This window comes from Eptesicus fuscus, chromosome 2 (assembly GCF_027574615.1).
Source record: "Eptesicus fuscus isolate TK198812 chromosome 2, DD_ASM_mEF_20220401, whole genome shotgun sequence".
Lineage (NCBI taxonomy): Eukaryota > Metazoa > Chordata > Mammalia > Chiroptera > Vespertilionidae > Eptesicus > Eptesicus fuscus.
In genome coordinates this window covers 117476650-117503458 of record NC_072474.1, presented here as the reverse complement: position 1 = coordinate 117503458, position 26809 = coordinate 117476650, and the positions used below count along the sequence as shown (strand labels likewise).

General features: G+C 53.8%; 1 protein-coding gene across 6 annotated transcripts in view; it reads left to right on the top strand.

Moving 5' to 3' along the window:
- The window catches only part of PIGG (phosphatidylinositol glycan anchor biosynthesis class G), a 28097-nt gene extending 7744 nt beyond the window's left edge, over positions 1 to 20353 (top strand). For 2 of the 6 annotated variants that reach the window (XM_054708873.1, XM_054708887.1), the window contains exons 5-13: positions 211 to 352; positions 3537 to 3749; positions 5382 to 5599; positions 5793 to 6071; positions 6938 to 7395; positions 9552 to 9743; positions 17484 to 17793; positions 18412 to 18575; positions 19943 to 20353. In XM_054708873.1, coding sequence (XP_054564848.1) covers positions 211 to 352; positions 3537 to 3749; positions 5382 to 5599; positions 5793 to 6071; positions 6938 to 7395; positions 9552 to 9743; positions 17484 to 17793; positions 18412 to 18575; positions 19943 to 20180 — 2214 coding nt within the window. In that variant the 3' untranslated portion in view covers positions 20181 to 20353. Of the gene's footprint in view, positions 1 to 210; positions 353 to 3536; positions 3750 to 5381; positions 5600 to 5792; positions 6072 to 6937; positions 7396 to 9551; positions 9744 to 17483; positions 17794 to 18411; positions 18576 to 19942 lie in introns of those variants that run through there. The other 4 variants (XM_054708876.1, XM_054708898.1, XM_054708909.1 and 1 more) reach the window with 4 other exon arrangements.
- The last annotated feature ends 6456 nt before the right edge of the window (positions 20354 to 26809 follow it).

Sequence of the window (26809 nt, the reverse complement as noted above, 5' to 3'; positions counted from 1 at the left end):
CCGCTGTGCTGTGTGACCTCCACGTGATTCTGTTTGTTTCATATATGACATTATTTGACCTTGACCCTTTGTCTGTAAGCTCATAGGTAAAAGGAAAAAAACACTAATTTAGAAAGCAACTGCTCATGACAGCTAAAACCTGATGTTGGTTTCTCAGCGAGTACGTGTTCCCGGTGTCAATACCGTTGAAATGGCCCCTTTGCCTTGCAGGAGAGGGAGGACCTCTCGCCCAGCCTGCTGGTTCTCTGTGGTGACCACGGCATGTCCGAGAGTGGGGGCCACGGGGCCTCCTCCGTGGAGGAAGTGAGCACCGCACTGCTGCTCACCAGCTCTGCGTTCGAGAGGAAGCCTGGTGAGGACTTAGGCATGGCTAACATGCTGAAACTGCATTTTACTGCTTTTTTCTATCACCCGGTTTTAATTTTAAAACTATTCTTGGAAGCTAAGTTTGAAATATCCTGAGCAATGGCAGAATGAAAATTAACAGGGCAAGGGGCAGTCAGGATTGGGAGTTTAGGTTTCTTGCCCTGATGATTACAATACAAATAACCTTTGTGGGAATTCAGTTGTATGAATGCCGCTGCCTGGATGCCTGGGACTGCCAGTAAGAATGCCCCGTAGCTTAGCGACTTTGGAGGCACATATATGAACTGAGAGAAACAGAAGTGCTTACATCGCCTTAAAAGTACCCACTGTTAGAAACTATAGGTTGAATAGCCATGTCAATATCCTGTCACCAGACCAGTCCGAGCAAGGTTAACTGAGGACTCATCTGTCATCACTGACACACCCAGTTCTGCACCCAAACACATGCGCCCCTCTGACCCTCCCTCCCCCATCCCCGCCTCAGGCCTGGCCGTCACCCACCACCTTCCACGCAGGCCTGCCTGTGCCCCTCACTTCACGTGCTATTGTTCCTGTGGATGCCGTGGCTTCCTCTCCCAGTTCCTTGCCATCACCCAGCACTGCTGGAGCCAGCCTTCCAGTGAACAGGTACAGTGCCCACCAGGGCACCGGCCTCTATACCGCCACCCTCACTCGGACCACAGCACGGCCTCTGCGCCCCACTGTCCCTCACTCGGACCACAGCACGGCCTCTGCGCCCCACTGTCCCTCACTCGGACCACAGCACGGCCTCTGCGCCCCACTGTCCCTCTCTCGGACCACAGCACGGCCTCTGCGCCCCACTGTCCCTCACTCGGACCACAGCAGGGTCTCTGCGCCCCACTATCCTCACTCGGACCACAGCACGGCCTCTGCGCCCCACTATCCTCACTCGGACCACAGCACGGCCTCTGCGCCCCACTGTCCCTCTCTCGGACCACAGCACGGCCTCTGTGCCCCACTATCCTCACTCGGACCACAGCACGGCCTCTGTGCCCCACTGTCCCTCACTCGGGCCACAGCAGGGTCTCTGCGCCCCACTGTCCCTCACTCGGACCACAGCAGGGTCTCTGCGCCCCACTGTCCCTCACTCGGACCACAGCACGGCCTCTGCGCCCCACTGTCCCTCACTCGGACCACAGCACGGCCTCTGCGCCCCACTATCCTCACTCGGACCACAGCACGGCCTCTGCGCCCCACTGTCCCTCACTCGGACCACAGCACGGCCTCTGCGCCCCACTGTCCCTCACTCGGACCACAGCACGGCCTCTGCGCCCCACTATCCTCACTCGGACCACAGCACGGCCTCTGCGCCCCACTGTCCTCACTCGGACCACAGCACGGCCTCTGCGCCCCACTATCCTCACTCGGGCCACAGCAGGGCCTCTGCGCCCCACTATCCTCACTCGGGCCACAGCAGGGTGGCCACCGAGCAGAGTGAGAGCCCTGCACCAGAAACAGCTGCTTCCCTGCATTTCTCGTCCTGCCCAGGTGCCTGTGAAAATGTCTTCACAAACACTTGTTCACGGATATTCACAGCAACATTACTCATGACAGCCAAGTGGAAACCCAAGCCCTGATGAGTTTGCTGAACGTGGTGCATCCACACAGCAGATACCACCGAGCAGCAGGAAGGAGTGAGGGTGGGCCGTGCAGCGGGGCTGACTCGGAGGAAAAGGACAGCTGGGCTGGCTGGGAGGCCCGTGGCTGTGAGGGCAGATGGCCTGGAGGGCTGCGGGTGTGTGTGTTTAACTTGTTGATGTGCTTAAGAATAGTTACATTCTGCAGACTTCACTCCTTTTGTCCATTGAGTCAGTATCAATTTTAGAACTTTGCTGAGTGGTCCCCATCACTCCCCACCCCCTCCAGCAAGTTGTGTTTCTGTGCTGTTAGATTTGCCTCCTTGTTAGGTTTCGAATGCAGGGAGCCCTGGGGCGAGTGGTTTTGTGCGCCAGGATGGAGGGCCCCGCGGTGCGGCTGAGTGATACCTGTTGTGTGAACACGCTGCGTCCATTCATCAGCGGATGGGGGCTGTGCACGTTCGTGAACAAGTGTTTGTGAAGACATTTTCATATGGTGTCTTTTTTTAAATATACATTTTTATTGATTTCAGAGAGGAAGGTAGAGGGAGAGAGATGAAAACATCAGTGATGAGAAAGCATCACTGATTGGCTGCCTCCTGCACGCCCCTCACTGGGATGGAATCCACAGCCTGGGCGTGTCCCCTAACCGGCTGGGTTGTGTAGTGTCCTTTTCCTCCAGTACAGCTTTGACCGTCCCTCTGTGCTGTTGCTGTCGGGTGCGCTTCTGTAGGGCACAGCCAGTTCTGAGCGCAGCGGCGGGGCTGTGCAGTCAGTGTTGGGACGCACCCCACAGTCTCAGCACGACAGCCGGCCCCCCACTGTCAGTGCTGAGGGCTTTGTTTTGTTTCAGAACAAGCCCTCAATGTAAGAGACTGTGAGAAGAAAAAGAATGTTGGAGTGGAAAACTTCTAAGTATAACCCAGGAGGCATCAGTAGAGTTGGTCAGAAAAGAAGAATAAATTTGACCCAATTGAAAAAATTTTTCATATAACCCAAAATTACCATAATCAAAGCTAAATCTCTACAAACTCGCCCTAGAGGGAGAGGCTGGTCCCAGGCTCGCTGGCCCACCTGCATCAGGCGTCTGGGTGAAGCGGGGGACGTTCTCCACAGAAGAGGATGCCTGTGCTGAGCTTCCTGTCCAGGGCCTCTCGGGGCCTGGGGCAGAGCCAGGCCTGAGCCCAGGCCCTGATTCACCCAGGCTCCTTGCAGGGTCCGTCAGACGCCAACCCCTGCTTAGCACAAAGAGCTGCAGGCCCGCAGGCCGTGGCACTGGGCCAGCCTCCCACTGCTTTCCCAGAGGTGCCCGAGGGGCTACGAGCACCACTCTGCATCCAGAGGGCGGGGCCCCCAGGGACCCCCAGGTGACCCTCTGCTGAGCCACCTGCTCCCTGTGCCGGCATCTCTCGGGTGCCGTGGCTGCGTCAGGGAAGACACGTGCCACTGACAACGCAGTGAGGTGCTCCATGTAAATCTACAGGGAATGGTTTGGAGAGAGGGTGACTGACGCCCCTCGTAGAAGGTCAAGTGTGTCCGAGAGCCTGTCGCTTACCCTGCTTTCTCCCCTAGGTGAAGTCAGGCCCCCAGAGCGTGTGCAGCAGACCGACCTGGCTGCCACCCTGGCGGTGGGGCTCGGCCTGCCTATCCCGCAGCACAGTGTGGGCCGCTTCCTGTTCCCAGTCGTCCAGGGCAGAGCCATGCGGGAACAGCTGAGGTTCCTACACTTGAATGCCGTGCAGCTCAGCAGGCTGTTGCAAGCAAGTGTCCCGGTGTACGAGAGAGGTGAGTTGTGGCCACCCTCTGTCAGGCTGGGGCTCCCGTGTGCCTGGTCCTCACTGCTGCTGGCCGTGCAGACTGCTCTGCTTTCAGAGCTCGGCCATCACCGTGAACAGCGCCCAGAGGCCGTTGTCTCAGTCACGTGCTCCCATAAGTGTATTCAGTCAACAAGTGGTAACTCTTCCCACTCAGTTTCTGTTTGGACAGCAGGACCGGGGCTGCCCTCACGGAGCGCAGCTTGAGAGGGAGAGAAGGAGGTGGCCATTGGTGTCAGGTGGTGTGCAGATGGCGAGAGCCTGAGAGGGAGCATGTGGCAGACTCAGGGTCCTGGGGGGAGGGGGGGCGTGCCTCACTTTGGAGGAATGAAGGGGCCGAGTGGCTGGAGCAGAGGAAGGCACAGGATGGGAGGTCAGGGGTGTGGGGGCCTCTGGGACCCTGGCTGGAATAGGCGCTCTCGCTTTCGTCCTGAGTTGCAGAGCCTGAGCTCTGCAGCCAGCACTTAAGAGGCTCTGGGGCCGGGGAGGCCGGAGGAGAGCTGGGAGGAGGCTGCAGGGCATAAAGAGGGTGGGCCCAGGTGGTGGCAGTGGCGATGGAGCTGGGACGGGAGGGGGCCGTCTGGATGCTGACCGCAGTGCTGGCAGGGCTTGCTGGTACCCCGGACATCGGCCCGAATGAGCCCGAGCTAAGGCCTGACGCAGGCTTCTGCTGAACAGCGAAGGAACGGGTGGCTGTACGGAGGTGGGAATGGCTGTAGGGTAGCAGGTTCACCAGGTGGTGCTCGTGGGTGAGGGGTAGGTGTCGAGGAAGCCAAGTAGCCCACGAAAGGATTTCCAGAAGCGGGAAGGAGCGCCGTGTAGAGATGCTGCAGGAGCAGTGCCTCTCAGGGCTTGGATGCGGCAGTGCCAGAGGGTGGCGAGGGCTCCGTCTTGGCTGTGACGGAGAGCACACCACTGGGCGGGGTAGAGGCCTCAAGGAGGAGCCCAGACACCTGGGGTGGCCCTGCTGGGAGGCGGGAGAGTGCCCTGAGCACCAGGGAGCCCCTGGAAGGAAGTCCTTGCGTCTGGCCCAGCTCTGAGAGGAAGGCCGGCCGGCCTTGGGGAGCCAGCAGCTACTGGGGCTGGGCTTGCTGCAGCAGCCCCGCTTTGTACAGCGGAGGCAGAGGCCATGCTGCCCAGAGGACTCGCGATTCAGAGCCGGTAGAAGACGCAAGCTATTGCTGAGAGGCAGATGGGTTAGCCATGCAGGGAGGGACGGGTCGTGGACGTGGTGGAGATGGCGTCAGGCACCCACCCGCCCAGTCCTCCTGCAGCGCGAGCGTGGGAAGGTTTCTGTAAAGTTGAGGGTCTGTTAACATGATGCATTTCTGGGTGGTTTTCCATTGCGGGGCGGCGGGGGGGGGGGGGGGGGGGGGGCGGGCGAGCAAGAGAGGAGAGGGGCAAGGCCAGGGGCGGAGGCAGAGGGTGGGGGAGGTTGGCTGGAAGGAGGTTGGAGGGTGCTGGCCCATGACCGGCCCATGACCAGCCCATACACGAAGGTTCCTGGGCGCCAGCTGTCAGGTTCTCCCACAGGCCGCGGAAGCACGCTGGGAAACCAGTGCCTACGTCTGCTGCGTCCGCAACCTGTTCCTCTTCTTGTCAGAGCCTGGATTCGAACAGTTTAAGGTGTCAGAAAGGCTGCACGGAAACTGGGTCAGACTGTACTTAGAGAAAAATAACTCAGAAGTCCTTCTCACCCTGGGAGCCAAGGTCCGCAGGCAGTACCTGGGCACCCTGAAGACCCTGAGCCGGACCTTGAGCAGCCAGGTGGCCCAGTACGACGTCTACTCGATGGTGGTGGGGACCGTCGTGGTTCTGGAGGTACGGAGCTCTCACGGAGCGGAGCGAGGCTCACCTGTGGAGCTGGCTCGGTGCCCCAGCCAGAACGTTACACTGGAGTGCCTGTAGAACACGCGTGCCCTTGTGCACAGTCCTGTCCGGGCGGGCGGCTGGAGGCGTGGTTTGGGCCATTCCCTGCGGCCCATTGTGGACCAGCCCGTGCTTTCCCGCCCAGGTCCTCGCCCTGCTCCTGCTCAGCGTCCCGCAGGCCCTGGGCGCCGCAGCGGAGCTGGAGGTCCCTCTGTCACCCGTGTGTTCTCTGCTCTTCTACTTGACGTTCCTGCTTCTCTGGGCCGTGCACGTGGTCATGTGCACCTCAACCGAGAGCTCCCGCTACCTCTGCAGCCTCACGTGGCCCATGGCGGGCGGGGTGCTGGCGCTGGTCTCCGCGCTGCTCTGTGGAGTCTTGTCCGCTCTGACCAGGACGTGTGTGGATGGAAAGCTCCTGAGGAGGGTAAGGCTGGCTCCACAGGTGGGACGTATCTCCCTGTGTAGGCCGCACTTTGTAGTTCAGTACCTCTCCCTCCCAACATGTGCGGCAGGCACAGCGTGGCCGAGCCGGGGAGGGCAGCCTTCTCTCTAGGCTCTGGGCCCAACTCACACTCTCAGCTCTGTGTTGACAGGTCCCAGGCCTCGCCTATCAGGTGGGAAGACAGGGTCCCAGTGAAAAAGGGTGGGAGAGGGAGAGAGATAGAAACATCAATGATGAGAGAGAATCATTGATCAGCTGCCTCCTGCACACCCCACACTGGAGAGCGAACCCATAACCTGGGCATATGCCCTGACCGGGAATCGAACCCTGACCTCTGGGTTTCATAAGTCGACCTCAACCTCTGAGCCGCACTGGCCAGGCTGTCTTTAGTTTTATATGCTTCAAGTTGGCACATGGAAGGGATGGTGTGTGATGCCAACTTGGTCGTTTCAGTAGAATGAACATTTCAGTGGAAACTTCCTGGATTTCTGGAAAATTCATGCTTGGATTCTTGGGAAATATCGTTGAGGTTCTTTGGTTTTAGTAGCGGGAACTGACTGTGGCTGCCTGACGACCCAGGCTCAAGACGACGAAGATGTGTATGAAGGGCTGAGTCCAGGGGCCGGGCCCAGGTCTCTGAACCCCCACACTGTTCAGGTGGTGCGGGTCTAGACGTCCACGCCTTGTCACCGGGCTGAGGACGGGCCGTGCCGAGGAGGACGGGCCATTCCTCCAGAGCAGGGGCAGCATCCGATGAGGGTCTTCATGGGCCCTGTTCTGGGCCCAGCACGCAGCAAGTCGTGTGCGGTTTTCAGGTTTCCCTTACAAAGTGCATCTTCCTCTCCCAGAACCCAGCTCCTTCCCCGTGGAGGTGGTCAGAGCTGGACTTCCTCATCCTGGCGGGGACTGCGGGCCACGTCCTGAGTCTGGGTGCGAGCAGCTTCATCGAGGAGGAGCATCAGACCTGGTACTTTCTCATCAGCACCCTGTGCCTGGCTCTGTGTCACGAGAGCTACAGAACCTGCTTTCTGGGGGGCGACGGGGAGCCTCGGCATTGCTCACGCGCGGAAGGAGGGTTTGCCGGCCCGGCATCAGCTTTGCAGGACAGGAGCGTCAGCTGTGACGTGTTAGAGCTCGACCAAGCACGCAAGAGCCCCTCTGCCCTGGACGGACTCCGAGGCCGTGAGAAGTACATGGCGCTGGCCAGCCCATGGCTGGTCCTCGGCTGCTGCCGGCTGCTGCGGTCTCTGAACCAGACGGGGGTGCAGTGGGCCCACCGCCCTGACCTGGGACACTGGCTCACCAGGTGAGAGCACGAGCCGTGGCCGCAGCTAGCTGGCCAGCAGGTGGGGCCCGTTTTCCATGTTCAGGATGGAAGTGGTATTTGAGATTTGAAGAATTAGAAAAATACACCCTAGCCCATGAATTGATGTTGAAAAGCAAACTTTCATGAGGCTAGCCTAATGTGGTTGGTTTTATTGCTGAATCACCAACTGACGTTTGAGAACCTGTGAGCGAGGAGCTGGTTCTGCCCTGGCCAGCTGCTCCTGGCAGGACGACAGGACAGGCTGTGAGGTACGTGGTCAGAAGCCCTCGACAGCCAGTGGCTTTGCGGGTGCTTCTTCAATACCTGAGAGAAGTGCAGCAGGTGAAAAACCAGACAGGAAAGGGGTGCTCATGACAGAGGGGGCGCTGTGGGGCTCAGGACAGTCAGACAGACATCAGTGTGAGGGGCTCAGGACAGTCGGACGGGCGCTGTGAAGGGCTCAGGACAGTCGGACGGGCGCTGTGAAGGGCTCAGGACAGTCGGACGGGCGCTGTGAAGGGCTCAGGACAGTCGGACGGGCACTGAGGGACTCAGGACAGTCGGACGGGCGCTGTGAAGGGCTCAGGACAGTCAGGCTCTGTGACGGGGCCTCAGGACAGTCAGATGGGCACTGAGGGACTCAGGACAGTCGGACGGGCGCTGTGAAGGGCTCAGGACAGTCAGGCTCTGTGACGGGGCCTCAGGACAGTCAGATGGGCACTGAGGGACTCAGGACAGTCGGACGGGCACTGAGGGACTCAGGACAGTCGGACGGGCGCTGTGAAGGGCTCAGGACAGTCAGGCGTTGTGACGGGGGCTCAGGACAGTCAGGCTCTGTGACGGGGCCTCAGGACAGTCAGATGGGCACTGAGGGACTCAGGACAGTCGGACGGGCGCTGTGAAGGGCTCAGGACAGACGGGGTGCTGTGGGGCTCAGGACAGTCAGACAGGCACTGTGAGGGGCTCCGGACAGGCACAGACGCACTGCAGAGGACACTGCAGCAGGAGAACAGGGAAATGCTTACTCCCACCTGCAGTTGGAGCTTCAGGTAGAATAACGGCACAGCTTTCATCTAACAAGGTAGGGAACAGAAGGGATAGGCCCGCCTGGGTGAGGCCGCGACCTGGCTCCGCACGATAGTCACTCGGGAAACAGCGTGGCCTGTGCCTCCAGCCCAGGTGCGGCTCCGTCCTTGACTGTGGAATCTGGGGAATCTCCCATTCCAGTGTCAGCTACTAGCCACCCGACGGCCCAGCGCCCCGGGCAGCGCTCCTCGCGGTGCTGCTGCGAGCCCACTCCTCGCTCTCAGAGACCTGGAGAGAGGAGCCGAGCCCGAGCCCACGGAGCCCTGCGACCGCACGGCGACCCCGCCTCACTGCTCAGGAAACTGCGGGGGGTCGGGGGGCCAGGGTGCTGTTCCTCCCCACACTGGGCCAGCCCTTCCACTCGGGCTGCTCTGCGTCTCAGGCTGTCCCTGCCAGTTTGCAGAGGCGGCCACGGGACCAGGGCAGAGCTGCTTGGGGCACCCAGCTCGCCTTCTGGTTCTTTTCCAGTTGTGACCATTTACCACCAGGACAGGACGTAAGTGTCCAGTTTAAACAGCAGCGAGTGGACCCCGTGTGGCCACCCTAGAGCAGGACCTGCCCACAGGCACCCTCTGCCTGTTCCCAAGGGGAGTCTCCTTCCTGAGTGGTCAGTGCTCCCCGCAGCAGCGGTGGACGTGGCCAGGGAGCAGGGCGCCCGCCCACCCTGTGACCACTGCCTGTGAGCCTCCCAACTTCTCTGGGGTCTCGGGCCTTGAATGGGGATCACACCAAGGAGATGCGTGACTCCCTGGAGTGGGATGTACCCTGGGAAGCACAGGGTTTGCCCAGCAACTCCTCACCTGTGTAGGGAACATGTGGCAACCAGAAAAGGGACGCATGGCGGAGGGGGGGTGGACCACTGTGGACGAGAAGCAGTAGGTCAGGGCAGCAGCCCTTCATTTGTACATTGTGAGAGCCTCAGTCTGCATTTAAGTCACCAACCATTTTCTCCCATGCTTGTCAGGAAAATCAGCTAATTTAAGCACAGTCCTTAGGAAGCCCCTCAGCATAGACCCAAGCCTCGCTAGCTGCACTTGTGGGTAATTCCTGGCACTTCCCTTCCCTTTCAGCTCTGACCACCAAGCCGAACTCTCCATCCTCGCTGCCCTTTCCCTCCTCGCCATCTTCGCGCTGGTTCAGAGCAGGTGCTCCCCGGTGTCCAAGGGGGCCCTGGCGCTTGGCCTGCTGGGTGTCTACTGCTACAGGGCAGCCACTGGCCACGTGCTGTCCCCATGGCAACAAGGCAACAAGGACATTTCCAGGTAGTGTGCTGCGGCCCGGGGCTGGTTTGTGAAGGGACACCTGCCTGCTGTCTTTAGGACGTTGGAGTTTGTTGTTGGTGAAGTGGTTTCACCGACAGATCCTGGGGCCTGACTGGGCATGCTCAGTGAACTGACCATTTCCCTTGTCCTGCTGGGAGACACAGTAGCTCGGCAGTGAGGTGTTTGAGGGTCATTTTTTTAAAAAAACAAGGAGTCTCAAGGACTCAGTATTGCTTGGTCAAGACAAAATGAGATAGAAGAGAGAGTGGGTGCTGCCTTGCAGTTGGGAAACGCGGCAGAAAACTAAACTCACCCAGGTCTTGGAGGGAACCCTTGAGGAGCTTCGTGCCGCTGAGCCTCGAGACGCGCTGCAGGTCAGGGCAGCTGCTCTGTGTCTCCTGGAGACGGGTGGGCAGTGTCCCAGACTGTTGAAACGTGCGGACCCTCCGACCCAGGTGTCCTCTCAAGCAGCGAGGAGGCCCGAAGCGGGGGGGGGGGGGGGGGGCTCTGCTCTCCAAGGCACTAGCGTTGCTACGTGGGAGGTGGCAGGGCCAGCCGTGGGTGAGCCTCTGAGCGAGCGAGGCTTGTTCTGGGCTCACAGCCCCTCAGCATCTGCTGAGTCGTGAGTTTTCACAGGACATGCAAAGACGCAGAGCAGCAGGCTGTCCCTGTGTGGCCTGAGCTTATGAAGTAGGGGCATCGCTGTCCATGTTCATGTGACAGACTCACAGATGGCACTGGCCTCCATTTCACTAGTGCTAAATTGCTTTTCTTTTTAAAAAATATATTTTATTGATTTTTTACAGAGAGGACGGGGGAGGGATAGAGAGTTAGAAACATCGATCAGCTGCCTCCTGCACACCTCCTACTGGGGATGTGCCTGCAATCAAGGTACATGCCCTTGACCGAAATTGAACCCGGGACACTTCAGTCTGCAGGCCGGCGCTCTATCCACTGAGCCACACCGGTGAGGGCTGTATTGCTTTTCTGATCATCTTCACACAAAGTCCAGCTGAAAGCTGAGGGCCGTGCCAGGCTGGGTAGGTGGCTGAGGGGCACGGGGTACCCCTGGAAATGGCCTGCCAACTGGAGTGGGTAGTCAGGGATGCCAGGGGCCTGACTAAGGGGACTTCGCCCGACACAGGGAGGCCAGCTGGGGACAGCGTGAAGGATGTGCACTTGTAGTCTGAGCTGGGCACATGCAGGAGACGGAAGTCCCACTTCCGGATGTTGAATGCAGTTGTCTGACACAGACAGACCCTCCTTTCCTCTGGTTGACGCACCAATTTCAGCATCAGTCGCTTCAGAGCTTGGGGCAGGGTCATCCTCTCACAGGCCCAGCGGCTGTAGGCCGGTGTGTTTCATTTCGTGAGTGATCAGTGCTCCACGCAGCATCGGTGGACGTGGCCAGGCAGCAGGGCACCCGCCCACCCTGTGACCGCTGCCTGTGAGCCTCCCAACTTCTCCGGGGTCTCGGGCCTTGAATGGGGATCACACCAAGGAGATGCGTGCTGCTGGGTTCACATTCTTCCTGCCAAGTGCTTCCTGCCCCAGCCTCTGTCCTGGCCCTCGGCCCCGCCTTCCAGAGCCGCTCACCCCAGAGCTGTCCTGACATCTGCTTCTCCCCTCTCGGGCCCCAGGTGCTGCTGCCCATCCATCTTCTAAAACTTGCCTTTCCATTACCTCCTGGCTCTCCTCACACGGAAGCCCATGCTCGGCGGACGTGGGAAGCCAGGCCTCGCTGGCGCTCTTCCTCCTCATCGCCCGGCATTCAGCCCGCCCGGCCTTGCAGACACAGAGCCCAGCCCTCCCCTCTCAAGCTCTGACCACTCAGGCCTCTGCTGCATTCATTCTCTTTGATCCCGAGGATCTGTCATTGCTCAGCTTGGTTCCCGCCTGGGCGGCCTGCGCCTGACCACATCTCCGTGGCAGGGTGTGGCCCATGGCAGGCCTCAGTGGACAGTGTTCCTCTCTTTGGATTAAACGCGTCATACTAGAAAGATAATGTTTTAAAAGTGCATAAACCTTCCTAAGAAAATATGAAAGTTTGTTTTTTCAAAATATATGTTATTTTGATTATTTCATTTAAAATTCTTACTTAGCGTTACTGTATTTATTTTTTTATTTTGAGAGGATGTTATTGGAGCTGGGGACAGGGAAACAAGGAAGGGCTTAGGACGGAGGAAGCGCCAGGAGAGCCCAGGTGGGGCCCTAGCTTTACTTTAATGATCAGCCTTTCCAGGATGAAATACTTGCTTTATGAAATTTTTAAAAATGTACTTATTGTCTAAAGCTTTATATCTGTCTCCTATTTCCCCAGTTGACCCCCACCCCCAGCCATTCCCACCCTGGGCAAGCCCCCACCACCCCAGTGTCTGTGTCCATTGGTTATGCTAATGTGCATGCGTACAAGTCCTTTGGTTGCTCTCTAACCCCCCCTGCCCTGCCATTAGTCTCTGGATCTATTCTTGTTCATCAAATTATGTTGATCATTATATCCCACACTAGAAGCCTGGTGCAGGAAATTCGTGCACAGCGAGGGGTTGTCCCTCAGCCCAGCCTGTACCCTCTCCAATCTGGGACTCCTGGAGGGATGTCCGACTGCCTGGTGGGATCGGGCCTAAACGGGCAGTCGGACATCCCTCTCACAATCCAGGACTGCTGGCTCCCAACTGCTTGCCTGCCTGCCTTCCTGATTGCCCCTAACCGCTTCTGCCTGCCAGCCTGATCACCCCCGAACCACTCCGCTGCCAGCCTGGTTGATGCTTAACTGCTCCCCTGCCAGCCTGTTTGCCCCAAACTTCCCTCCTCTGCCGGCCTGGTCACCCCTAACTGCCCTCTCCTGCAGGGTTGATCACCTCCAACTGCCCTCCCTTGCAGGCCTGGTCCCTCTCAACTGCCCTCCCTTGCAGGCTGGGTGCCTCCCAACTGCCCTCCCCTGCTGGCCATCTTGTGGTGGCCATCTTGTGTCCACATGGGGGCAGGATCTTTGACCACATGGGGGCAGCTATATTGTGTGTTGCAGTGATGATCAATCTGCATATTACTCTTTTATTAGATAGGATAGAGGCCTGGTACAGGGGTGGGGGCCAGCTGGTTTGCCCAGAAGGGTGTCCCGGATCAGGTTGGGGTTCCCTTGGGGTATGGGGCGGCCTGAGCGAGGGGCCTGTGGTGGTTTGCAGGCCGGCCATGCCCCCTGGCAACCCAAGCGTAGGCCCTGGTATCTGGAATTTATTTTCCTTCTACAATTGAAACTTTGTAGCCTGGAGCAGGTGAGCCCGGCCAGGGTGTGCGGAAAGCTTTGCTTCCCCTGTTGCCGCCGGCAACCCTGGCCTGCTCTCTCAAGCTCCATTCTGCGCCATTTGTTTGAATTTGTTTATCTTCTATAATTGAAACTTTGTAGCTTGAGTGGAGGCTTAGGCCTGCAACGGCTATTGGAAAGCTTGGCTTCCTCTGTTACCTGGGAAACCTTGCTCTCTGTGGCTGTAGCCATCTTGGATGGGGTTAATTTGCATACTCACCCTGATTGGTTGGTGGGCGTGGCTTGGCTGGTGGGTGTGGCCTATGTAGTGGAGTGATGGTTAATTTGCATATTACTGTTTTATTAGAGAGGATATGAGTGAGATCATGTGATATTTATCTTTCTCTGACTGGCTTATTTCGCTTAGCATAATGCTCTCCAGTTCCATCCATGCTGTTGCAAATGGTAAAAGTTCCTTTTTTATAGCAGCGTAGTATTCCATTGTGTAGATGTACCACAGTTTTTTAATCCACTCATCTGCCGATGGGCACGTAGGTTGTTTCCAAATCTTAGCTATTGTAAATTGTGCTGCTATGAACATAGGGGTGCATATATCCTTCCTGATGGGTGTTTCTGGTTTCTTGGGATACATTCCTACAAGTGGGATTTTTGGGTCAAATGGCAGTTCCATTTTTAACTTTTTGAGGAAACTCCATACTGTTCTCCACAGTGGCTGCACCAGTCTGCATTCTCACCAGCAGTGCACGAGGGTTCCTTTTTCTCCGCATCCTCACCAGCACTTGTCGTTTGTTGACTTGTTGATGATAGCCATTCTGACAGGTGTGAGGTGGTACCTCATTGTTGTTTTGATTTACATCTTTCGGATGATTAGTGACTTTGAACATGTTTTCATATGTCTCTCGGCCTTCTGTATGTCCTCTTTTGAAATGTGTCTATTTAGGTCCTTTGCCCATTTTTTGATTGGATCGTTACCTTCCTTTTGTTAAGTTGTATGAGTTTTCTGTAAATGTTGGAGATTAAACCCTTATCTGAAATATCATTGGCAAATATGTTCTCCCATGCAGTGGGCTTTCTTGTTGTTTTGTATGACATTTTTTTAAACCTTTATTGTTAAGAGTATTACAGGTATCCCCCTCCCCCCCCATAACCCCCTCCACTTGGTTCCCGTCCCACCTAAGACCTTCACCATCTTATTGTCTGTGTCCATAGGTGATATATATCCATTAAGATGCGAAGTGTCCCCTCGGGAGTTTGACTGGGAGGCCGCGAGTTCAATTGCTCGCTATGATGTGCGCTGACCACCAGGGGGTGGCACAGAATGAAGGAAAGCCCCAGCTGGCAGCCAGGGAAGGGAGGACCCGGCCAGCAGCCAGAAGGCCCTGATCGGCCCTGATTGCCAGCCAGGCTTAGGGACCCTACACATGCACGAATTTTGTGCACCAGACCTCTAGTCTATATATATAAAAGCCCAAGCGACCTTTAAGACCAGTTGCTGTGACACACACTGACCACCAGAGGGCAGACGTTCAATGCAGGAGCTGCACCCTGGTGGTCAGTGCGCTCCCACAGTGGGAGCGCCGCTCAGCTGACAGATCCGACCCAGTGGCCCACCAGTCCAGCAGCAGCCACTCACTCCTTCAGTAGTCCTGCAGGACCAGTCTCCGAAGAATGGGCCAGGTACCGACGGGCCAGCACCACAGGCACAAGCCCGACAGCACCGCCCTCCTGGAAGTCGGCCTCAGGCACCACAGCCGCTTCCGCTCCTTAGATGTGAAATGCCAAGGAAGAAAGGATGTGAAAGCAGCCACCAGGTGGCTCCCGACAACCGGCGCGAACATCAGCGTAACAGATCCGGATCCCAGGTCGGCAAGCGCATCCAGGTCCCCCTCCCCCCCCTTAAGACTTCACCCCACATCCCGGTCCTCCTCACCCCCCTCAGGACTTCACCCTGCATCCCGGTCCCCCTCAACCCCCTCAGGACTTCACCCGTGCATGAATTAGTGCACCGGGCCTCTAGTATGAATATCTTTGGTTAATCTCTTCCTGCCCCTCCTCCCGAGATTCGTCAGTCTGTTCCATGTTTCCATGCCTCACGTTCTATTTTATTCATCAGTTTATTTTATTCATTAGATTCCTTGTTCTTTTATTTTTATTTTTAGATTTAATTGTTGATAAGTATGTATTTATTGCCATTTTATTGTTGTATTTTCTATCTTTTTTTCTTTTTCATTTTCTTTCTTCTCCTGCTCCTCCTCCTTACCTTCTTCCTCCTCCAGTTTGGTGGTGATGAACTCCTTTAGCTTTTTCTTGTCTATGAAGCTCTTTATCTGACCTTCATTTCTAAATGATTACTTTGCTGGGTAGAGTAATCTTGGTTGTAGTCCTGGCTTTTCATCACTTTGAATATTTCTTGCCACTCCCGTCTGGCCTGCATAGTTTCTGTTGAGAAATCAGCTGACAGTCATATGGGTGCTCCCTTGTAGGTAACTAACTGCTTTTCTCTTGTTGCTTGTAAGATTCTCTCTTTGTCTTTAACCCTTGGCATTTTAATTATGATGTGTCTTGGTGTGGTCCTCTTTGGATTCCTCTTGTTTGGGGTTCTGTGCGCTTCCTGGACTTGTAAGTCTATTTCTTTCACCAGGTGGGGGAAGTTTTCCGTCACTATTTCTTCAAATAGGTTTTCAGTATCTTGCTTTCTCTCCTTCTGGCACCCCCATAACATGAGTGCGGATAAATTTTAAGTTGTCCCAGGGGCTCCTTAGGCTATCTTCATATTTTTGGATGCTTTTTGCCTTTTGCTTTTCTGATTGGGTGTTTTTTGCTTCCTCATATTCCAAATTGTTGATTTGATGGTCAGACTCCTCTACTCTCTTGTTGAGTCCCTGTAAATTATTCTGTATTTCAGTTAGTGTATGCTTAATTTCTGACTGGTCCTTTTGCATGTCTTTCACATTTTCACTAAGTCCCTTGAAGCTCTCATTGAGCATCCTTGAGCATCTTGTAACTATTCATTTGAATTCTATATCTAGTTGTTATAGTTAAGCCTTGATTGCTATTGGCATCACTGGGAGGAGTGGACCTCCAGGCCAATTGGCTGTGCAGACCAGGTTGCAACTACCGTGTGAGAACTGCTGTGCAGGAGACACTGCTATGGAGCAGGACTTGCTTCTCTGGGGCTTTGGTGCTCACTGAGTCTGCCTCTCGAATGTGTCGCTTGTGGATGTGTACAGTTGTAACCTGGTGTGGTCTGAAGCTGTCCACCAGGTGTACTTGGTCTGGTGCCTCCTGGGAGGTACAAAGTCAGCCACTGCCTGGAGCCACCCTGCAGGAGCTACAGAGCTATCTGCATTTGGCTGTTACTTGTATTGGGCTTGGAAATGCCAGCTGAGGGCAAGCTGTGAAGCAAGGTAGGCTGGTGCTAATGCTGGGTCTTGGGCCTCTTATTGATAGTTATGGGGTATGCTGACACCAGCTGCTGCTTGTTTGAGAGATTTTTTAAAAGTCTCCTTAGAAATAAGGTGATCCCCTAAAACCGGGGTCCTGGCAGAACACGAAGGACATTCGGGAGCCCTTTCCTCCCGCAGGAGGTGCGTGTGCATGGGGGCTGGGAGCGTGCACATCCTGAGCAGGCGTCCACTCGGGCTTTTATTGCTGACACACCTGATCTGTCCCTCACTCTTGATGGGAGAGCTTAGGCTCCCAGTCTTGCATGATTGGCTAATTTAAAGGGAAAAGGAAGGGGTTGACCTTTGCCATTTCAAAATGGCGGCCCCAGGGGAGCTGCAAGTCATGCGGGCCAGAATGGCAGCTGCCTATACTCCCTTCTGTGGCAGGGAAGATTATTTGTTTATTCTCAGTCTGAAACCTGGACCAGGACAGACTTATTCACATGAAAAAGTTGCTGCAACAGCTTGGGTGGGGCTGCAAATTGGATAGGGCCAGGTATGAAATTTATTTAAGTATGTTTTAGGAATATGTTTCACACGATGAAGTTCTTTGGCATGTTGTCACAAATAGTGTCCTCTGCAGACAGCTGTAGGTGACGTGTGGGAATATTCAGTTCACAGCAGGCACCTGCACAAACACTGGGCGTGCAGTCCCTCCATCAGCTCCCAGGACGGCTCTGTGGGGTGTAGTGCCGTCTCTCTTCGTTTGCAAATAACACGGCTGAGCATCCGAAGTCCTAATGAACTTGCCCACAACAACAGATGGTGTGGACCAAATCATCGTGTGTGCAGACACGTGCAGGTGTGTCTCAGTGTTTGTGAGCTCGTGGCTGTTCTGGCAGAGCTGTACCAGGTCCTCCTTGGACAAGAGGAGGAAGGTTCCTGTACGCCAGCTCCATCAGAGGAGGGCACACACAGAGGGGTCCTGGCGCTTCCACTGGGCACCCGGCAGGCGGGGCTGGGGCTTGTTAGCCGAGTAGACACTCGGTCTTCGTGGGGAAATATGTGCTAACTTGTTTTGCTTTTTCTTAGGGGCATCATTGAAGCGCGTTTTGTGTACGTGTTTGTCCTTGGCATTCTGTTCACGGGCATCAGAGACGTGCTTAAGTCTCGAGTCCCCGCTGCAGACGTCCCGGCCAAGACTGCCGGTCTGTGGGACGTGTACAGTGGACTGGTGCTCCTGGCGGCCTTGCTCTTAAGGCCACATAACCTTCCTGTCCTGGCGTGCAGCCTCTTGATCCAGACCCTGCTGACCAGGTTCGTCTGGAAGCCCCTGAGGCACGGTGCCGCTGAGGTCACCGTCATGCACTATTGGTTTGGTCAGGCGTTCTTCTATTTCCAGGTAGGTTCGCGTTATCTTGGTGGGCAGACCAGTAGCTTTGGGTCATTGATCTTGTAGTTTTCCTTTGGGAAGTTGCAGTGTCAGTTCGGTGAAAGAGCTGTCCGTGTAGCGTGGTGGCGCTGCTCCTGCCGTGTGCATGTCTGTAAGACATGACGCAGCAGTTGCGTGAGGCATGGCTGCTGCCGGACCATCTGCACAGCTTCATCTGCTGAGGTGGTGACTGCTCTCGTGGCCATCCTGCTCGCCTGTCCCCTCAGTCATTAATCCCCTGGGCCCAGCGTCCACCCTCAGCCTCCAGCAATGGCCCCTGGGCCGCGTGACCTCCCGGGGTCCCACGCAGCCCTCGGACAGGGTCCCGGCGGGGAGGGTGTGTCACGTGTCTGTGTGAAGTAGAGAGATCTGAGGAAAGGCAGACCTAGTTGCAGCTCATCAGAGACTTCCGTCTGTATAGTCTCTCCATGCTCAGACCTGGCACTTACCCCTCGCCGTCTTTGGAAGTGTGTCCTGTGTCTGTGTGACACACAGGGTCAGCCAGGACAGAAGGGCGGGCGGGCGGCCGGGGCTCCTGGCTTCTCACGGTCACATGGCCGTGTTGTGAGCATGGCCATATCGTTCCAGGGAAACTCCAACAACATCGCCACGGTGGACATCTCGGCGGGCTTCGTGGGCCTGAACACCTACGTGGAGGTCCCAGCCCTGTTCCTGACGGCATTTGCGACGTATGCGGGGCCCGTGCTGTGGGCCGGCCACTTGGTGAACTTCCTGAGTTGGGAGCCCAGCAGGTGCAGCTCCTCCTCTGTCCCCGGCAGTCTGGCCGTGCCCCTCAAGTGCGCAGCTCCCTTTGCCAGGGTGGCAGGAGGGGTGACCCTGGAGTGTGACTGTGGAAGCCCCTGTTCCTGTGGCTGAGAAGGACCCACTCCCCAGGCGAGGGGCAGGGAGGGGCCAGGGCCCACCTATCGACGAAGCTTCTCCCAGTTCTCTTTCATTGTTGGTGCCGGGGCTCCAGGAGGTGACGAGCTCTCGGGGTCCCCTTCCTGATGGCTGGGTCACTAGTGGGACCCGCGGTGTGTGTACAAGGACTTGCTGCAGGAGCTCAGGTCTGGAGCTGCCATGGAGAGTGAACTAGTTACCCCAGGGCCAGAGCACCAGAGTCAGGCAGCCTCATGGAGCACGGCCTGTCCAGGGGAGCAGGTGGGGGCCGCGTGTGTCTGAGCGTAGAGGGAGGCAGCATGTGCTGACGCTCAGGATCTTGCATTTAGGTCTGTGATTCGTTTTGAGTTGGTTCTTCTATGTGGTGTACGTTGGAGGCCTAGCTTCATGTTTTGCACGTCTGTCCAGGTTCCAGTACCCTTTACTGAGAGACCGTCTACCCTCTGTGCACTCTTGTCACCACCTCTGTCCTAGACCATGGGGCTGGCCTCCCTTCCGGGCTCTGTTTAGCCCTTGTCGTGGTGTATGATCTTGCTGGGCTCGATTTGTTAGTATTTTGTTGAGGATTTTTGCATCTGTGTTCATCAGGGATATCGGCCTATAGTTTTCTTTTTCAGTGTCTTGTCTGGTTTTGGAGTGAGGGTGATGCTGGCCACGTAAAATGAGCGTGGGGGCTCCCCTCCTCTTGGATGTTGGGGAATAGTTTAAGAGGAATGCATGTTAATAATTCTTTAAGTGTTTGGTAAAATGTACGTGTGAAGTCATCCTGTCCAGGATTTTTGTTTGTGGGGAGTTTTTTTATTCCTGCTTTGATTTCATGAGTAGTTATCAGTCTTTTCAGATTCTTTCTTCTTAACTCAGACTTGGAAGATGGTACGTTTCTATGAGTTTATCCGTTTCTCACAGATTGTTCAGTTTGTTGGCATATAGTTGATCATAGTCTTGTGCGGTTTTCTTTTGTTGTTTATAGGTTATAATACACGTGAGAGCATAGCAGTGCGTGCATATCGTTTTTAGATACTTTTGCAAAATGGGGCGTGAAGTAGCTTGACAGGAGGCGTCTGCCTGCAGCCTCATCTCCTCAGTCGCCTCTGCCCACCAGACTGACCAGGCCCAGGAGCAAGCATTACCTCCTCGTTTTCAAAATACAAATGTCAGTGACTGGTTAGTGCCCCTGGGACAGAGCACGGAGCACTAACCCGTTTCCCTTTACCCGCAGCGGTTCGGCACTGAGGCACGCCTGCTTCTGCTACGCGCTGCTCTGCTCCGTCCCGGTGTCCGTCTACGTCGTCCTGGTGACGGCCCTGCGCTACCACCTGTTCATCTGGACCGTATTCTCCCCGAAGCTCCTCTACGAGGGCACGCACCTGCTCGTCACAGCCGCCCTCTGCCTGTGCTTCACCGCTGTGGACCGGTCCGGCGCCAAGGCAGACGCTGGGAAAATTGCACATTGTTAAAGTCTACTGTCTGCTTCATGGATTTGATTAGTTAAAGTAGGTGTAAGTGCAAGATTATTCTAAAAAGAAGGGGTGAATTCTACAATGTGGATGAATAGCTTCAATTGCTTGGATGACTATACTTGAAGTTGAATTCAGTAGTAAGTGGCTTAATAAAAGGTCACTTTAAAATACTTAGTTTGAATATGAGTCATATCCCCCTGTAGACAGTCACTACAGAAACTGCTGGACTTGTAATTGCCTCTGGATGAGTTAGGCTGTGACCAATCCTGTGTGTTTGCGTAGTGCGTAAAAAGGTTTCCAGAGTGGGTGCCGCGTGTGCGACCTTCAGAGGCTCGACCCTTTCGACATTAGGGCCCCCGGAGCTCGGCTTCATGGGGTGACAGCTGTCAGCACCGATGGCATTGAAAATTAAAACAGACATTTCAAAACATTTTATTCATTTAAAAATATGTAAACTTTAATATATTTTTTAAGAAAAATAACTATTTTCCACACACACAAATTAGCAAGAAGAGTGGCATTATCTTACATTTTTGCAAATCTCCCGAGTGTCTGGCTCAGGTGGGGACGGTTGGGCTCTGCGCTCAGTCTGCTGTGCTGTGTGCAGGCGCGGGCGTGCAGCCTGGGGCCGGACGGGAGGGTGTGGTCTGTTCGTGGTCGTTGTGGGTGTTCGGTGTCAATGCTGTGCCGAAACTGGAAGGTGCGCCAGAGGCAAAGCAGTGAGTGCGTGCACTGAGCTTCACGCCCGTGTCGACAAGCCCTGCAGCTCTAAATGCCACAGGGGGAGCTGGTGTGGGACGAGGGTCTCTGTACTGCTTTTGCAGCTTCTTGTGAGATTTAAACTTTTTCAAAATAAAGTTACTTTGAAAAGGAAGCTTAGTTGTGCTGTGCAGTCTGAAACCACACCCTGCCCGGCCTGGGCTGCACTGACTGCATTGTGCCATTGTGCTCTGAGGGGACCCTCCCCAGGTGTGGCTCCATCACACTCTCATCTGGAAAACAACACGGCAACACGGTTCCTGATGCAAAGCCAAACACCACTAGTTCCATCGCCCACAGCCTCATCAGAACTCTAAATGCTGGGAGCAAGGGGGCAGGTGCAAGTGTTCCAGAACTCTCTAACTTCGTGTGAAAACTCAAAGCTCATCAGCACATCCCGAGTTGTCTTGGCAACGACAGTCTGCTTGGTTTTCAAGGAAATGATGGCCACATCCCCAAACCCAAACCACTAGGTGGTCATTCTTTCAGGTGAGAACGGGGCTTTCAGGTCCCCGGGCACAACGCAGGTGGGTTCCTCCCTCATCACGGTCCTGGCCCCGGGCGTCCTGGAGGAGGCCCTCCTTCTCCACAGTCACCACAGACGCACAGTCTGGCCCCGTGAACACTTCTGACTCGGAGGGGCAGTGTGATCTAGAAAGAATGGGCAAGTTCTCGCGGCCTCCACCACCTTGTCTCTCTCCCCTCTCCTCCCTCGATTCCTGGCCTCCCCAGGGCCTGCCCCCTCTTTTTAAGAAATAATGACTTGATATCACTTGTAATTTTTTAATCGTAAATACTCAATAAAAACACTGCATTTTTTTAAATACATTTTTGACTTCAGTGAGGAAGGGAGAAGGAGAGAGAAACGGTGATGAGAATCGTTGATTGGCTGCCTCCTGCACTCCCCCTACTGGGGATTGAGCCTGCAACCCGGGCATGTGCCCTTGACCAGAATCAAATTTGGGACCCTTCAGTCCACAGGCTGACACTCTATCCACTGAGCCAAACCAGCTGGGGCAAAAACACCACATTTTTTAAAGAAAGTATTTTTTTAATATATTTTATTGATTTTTTTACAGAGAGGAAGGGAGAGGGATAAAGAGTTAGAAACATCGATGAGAGAGAAACATTGATCAGCTGCCTCCTATACATCCCCTACTGGGGATGTGGCCGCAACCAGGGTACATGCCCTTGACTGGAATTGAGCTCGGCGCCCTTCAGTCCGAGGGCCGACGCTCTATCCACTAAGCCAAACCAGTTAGGGCAAGAAAGTATTTTTAACTATCACTACCCAGAAGCAGCAGTCATGGACACTTAGGAAACTGTCTCGGGGCGATTTGTCCAGCAGGCTCCACTCTATTGCTATTTTTAATTCAGAGCATTTAATGTAATTTTTCTGAATTTAACAGAAAAAGAGAAAGTGCTGAACTTTGGATAACTGATCCTTCTTACAAGAAGTATTAGTTCATAAAATATTCCTAAAAATTTAAGAAAAAATATTTTTAAATGTTCATTTTAAAATTAACTACTCTTTCCTATTTAGTCCATATCCCTGGACTCCTTGCTATAAAACATGACAGAATTATCACACACCCTTTTTCCCTTCCCCCACTTACAACTTTTTTTATAGGATTATTATCACAATTTATGACACGCCGATTTTGTGCTGTAATCTACACAACTGGTCGGTTTTGATTCTGTGATAAATGGCTCACAGCTTGCCCCCAGGCCTTTCCACGCTGCTTACTCTTTATTTTCTTTCCTTTATTTTGAATCTTTTCAAAGAGGATTCATATATGTGGACTTCCTGAACTTTGCATCTGTCAGAGCAAGATTTAATTCTTGGAGTATTTATTCCAAAATTCTGCTCACAGTGCCAATTGTCAGAGCAAGTTCCTACTTGGACCCTGCTCACTGTGCTGTTGAAAGCACTCACTGCGCCATCCTGCCAACTGGTCCAAGTAGGTCCTGATCCTGCCCTACTACGCCAACTGTCAGGTCCGAACCCCTCTGCCCGGGGCTGGACTTTCTGGGACGCCGGGTGGTAGACAGAGAAGCCATGACGAGTTGTGAATATAAGAGAGTCTTTATTGTAGGAGCCAGTGGCCACGTAGCCATTGCTCACAAGGACCCATTAGACAAAGCAGCTTTCCACCACAAAGTCCCATACAGCAGGTAGCTGCACACTGGCTAGGCAACTACACCATTCCCACAGCAGCAGCAGCCTCTGTCCCCACAGCCTCTCAGCAGCGGATCTAAGCGCACAGCCTCAGTACCCTCAGTAACATACTTTAGTACTATTTAGACAAAAGAGGCTCTGCCAAATAGTGGCAGCAACCATCTGGGTTACAGCAGGGGGCGCCTGCCCAGTGCACCATGAGATTGCTGTACCTTGCATCTGTGTATAGCCTCTTAGCCTTGAACACTTTGGTAAAGATTTCCGCAGCCTAATTGGCCCTGGCCATCGGCGTGCTCTGGGGTGGTTCCCACAGACCGGGAAGTGTCTGCTGTGGGCTCTGTGCAGCGGAGTCTGCATCACACTGTGCCTGCTGGTGGTCTGGCCCAGATCCCTTCCTCCCTTACATCCAACTTGCTCTCCCTGGTTCCTTCCTCCCTAGCCCTCCCTCTTTTCTTCCTTAGGTTTTCTCTGTCTGGATTTCCCTCCTTGCCTTTCAAAGGTTTTTAGGAGAGTGGTTTTTTTCTCTCTTTGTTTTTTATTATTTGCTGTCTAAATACAGGGTGTCCCTAAAACATGTATGCACACTTTAACAGCTGGTAGCTCAACTTGGAAAATGAAATGTATTTTAATAAACACTGCCTTTATAACTATTCAAAGTGTGTGTATACATTTGGAGGGACACCCTATAGTTTTTCTTTTCCCCAAATGTCACATATCTGGAATCCCACCACATGTAGTCTTTCAGATTGGATTCTTCCCCTTCGCAACATGCATCTAAGGTTCCCCCACGAAAAGTCATGGCTTGATCGCTCATTTCCTTTGAGTGCTGAATACTATTCCATTGTCTGGGTGGACACAGAATCTAGTGAGCGACATCTTGTTTACTTCCAAGTTTTGGCAGTTATAAATAAAGCTGCTATAAACACGTGACCAGCATCTCTCGGCCCCGTGTGCCATTCACAGAGCCCTGGACACTGTGTGCAACTACAGGCAGGTTCCTGACAGTGAGGGTGGGAGACCACAGAGCCGTGTCCGGAGGGAGGCCATAGGAACAGGAGTTCTGAGTTAGTGGGCACGTCTGAATCAGGACAGCATGTTGTTCTCACCTCTGTCAAACGTTGGGATGGCATGGGCCCAGATTCCTAGAAACAAGAATGCAGTCAGGACCACAACATGCCTCCCCTGTGAACAATGTCTATGAACTTAATAAAGTAGAATACGTATTTTTTTTTTAATGCCAACACTCTTTGGGAGGGTGGGGAGAGAAGGTTGTGTGTCAACTTGTGGGTGTAAGAAAACTAATCTCGGGGCTCAGCCAGAAGAAAACAGTAATCCTGTCCAAAATGGAAATAACAGAATGCAACCATTTTTCCATAAAAATGGATATTAGCAGAGGAAGTGGTGGAAATACAGAGTCAGAGGGGAAAACAAAACCATCACTGACTTTTAAATCAAATTCAGTATTGGTTTGATTTACATCAAAATATGTATTAGTGTAAATCACCACAGAAAACAAATGATCATAGTAATTGACGGGGGGAAAGACACACAATGTTAAGAACAAAATCCAATTGATTAAATCTGGGGATCCGTGGGTCTTGTGTTTGGTCCATGAGCTGGGCTGCAGCTCACCCTACAGGCAGAGACACCTCCGGGGGCAGGACGGACAGTTGCAGCAAGAGAAAGTCAGGTTCATTGGGCAAAGGAGGAGGTCCGGTGGCCACCGCTTCTCATTGGCTGAGCTGCAGCGTTTCCATTGGCTGGGCTTGTTGCTGGGCCGGAGAGCAGTTGCACCTGGGGCCATTGACAAAGTGGGGCTTCCTCTCTCGGCCTTTCCAACTCCAGTTGCAATTGAGGTTCCCTTTATCAATTTTCACTTTAGAATTGAATGCCCACTTATGGAAACAACAACAAAAAATTATTAGCAAACTAGCCAAAGAAGGAAACTTCCTTCATGTGTTCAGAGGGACAGCCCCCATATCTAAAGACTGAAGTTAGAACCAAGAGGAGGGAGAAACCAAGATGGCGGCATAGGTAAACACCTATACTGCTGCCTCACATAACAATTTCAAAATTGCAACTGGAAGACAGAGCGGACATCGTCCAGAACCACCGGAAAGATGGCTGAGTGGAAATTCTACAACTAGAAGGAAAGAGAAAAGGACACTGAGACTCAGAGGAGCTGCGGAGGACCGAGGTACAGAGATGCGTGCGCGGAGAGGGCGAGCGGCTGAATACACGGCTGGCTTACTCGAACAGGAGGGAGACAAAGGCTCCCCTCTACACTGAACTCCAGTTCCAGGAGAGATTCGGGGAACCCAGACTCATACGGGGTGAAACTGGACTGTCAGGAAAAAGCACACTGAGACTCGGGAATTCCGGAAGGTAGGGGTGCGGAGGCACGGCGCGTGGAAAGGGCAGGCAGCAAGCGCGTGACTAGCTTTCTCGTTCAGGAGGGAAACAAAACCTTCCAACTGCACTGAACTCCAGTTCCAGGTGAGACTTTGGGTACTCATTCGGGGAGAAACGACTGTCTGGCAGCGGACGAAACTCAAGGGCAGCCTTCTCTCAGAGGTGCGTGCAGCCATTATTGTGGGACACTGAGACACAGGGGCCTCATAGGGCGGGGCTGTCTGCTCCACCCTGAGATTCCGCCCCATCCAAGCTGAGTACAGAAGCTCTCCCAGCGTAGACACAGCTGATCCTCACAGCCAATTGGCCTGGAGGTCAACTCCCCCTAGTGATACTAACAACAATCTAGGCTTACCTACAACAAGACTGCACACACAGCCCATAAAGGGCTGCACCAAGAGTGTCCACCTCAGGTAACTGGGGAGGCTGAGCCACTGGGCCCTGCTAGGACACCTAGCACACAAAGCCACACTATCAACTCAGGGAAGTAGCTAAAATGCGAAGACAAAGAGGCAGGCCACAATTAAAGGAAATGGAGGAAAGCAAACGACTGGATATAGAGTTCAAAAACACGGTTATAAGGTTTTTCAAGAATTTCCTAGAAAAGGCCGATAAATTCAACGAGACCCTCGAGGATACAAAAAAAGGATCAACTAGAAATTAAGCATACACTGACTGAAATAAAAAATATTATACAGAAACCTAAAAGCAGACTAGAGGATCACAAGAATCAAGTCAAAGATTTGGAATACAAAGAAGCAAAAAACACTCCTCCAGAAAAGCAAAAAGAAAAAAAGAATAAAAAAAATATGAAGGTAGTGTAAGGAGCCTCTGGGACAACCTCAAGCGTACCAACATCCGAATTATGGGGGTGCCAGAAGAAGAGAGAGAGCAAGATACTGAAAACCTATTTGAAGAAATAATGACCAAAAACTTCCCCCACCTGGTGAAAGAAATAGACTTACAAATCCAGGAAGCACACAGAACCCCAAACAAAAGGAATCCAAAGAGGACCACACCAAGACACATCATAATTAAAATGCCAAGAGCAAAAGACTTTTTAACAAAGAGAGAATATTAAAAGCAGCAAGAGAAAAACAGTTAGTTACCTACAAGGGAGCACCCATACGATTGTCAACTGATTTCTCAACAGAAACTATGCAGGCCAGACGGGAATGGCAAGAAATATTCAAAGTGATGAATAGCAACAACCTACAACCAAGATTACTCTACCCAGCAAAGCTAGCATTCAGAATTGAAGGTCAGATAAAGTGCT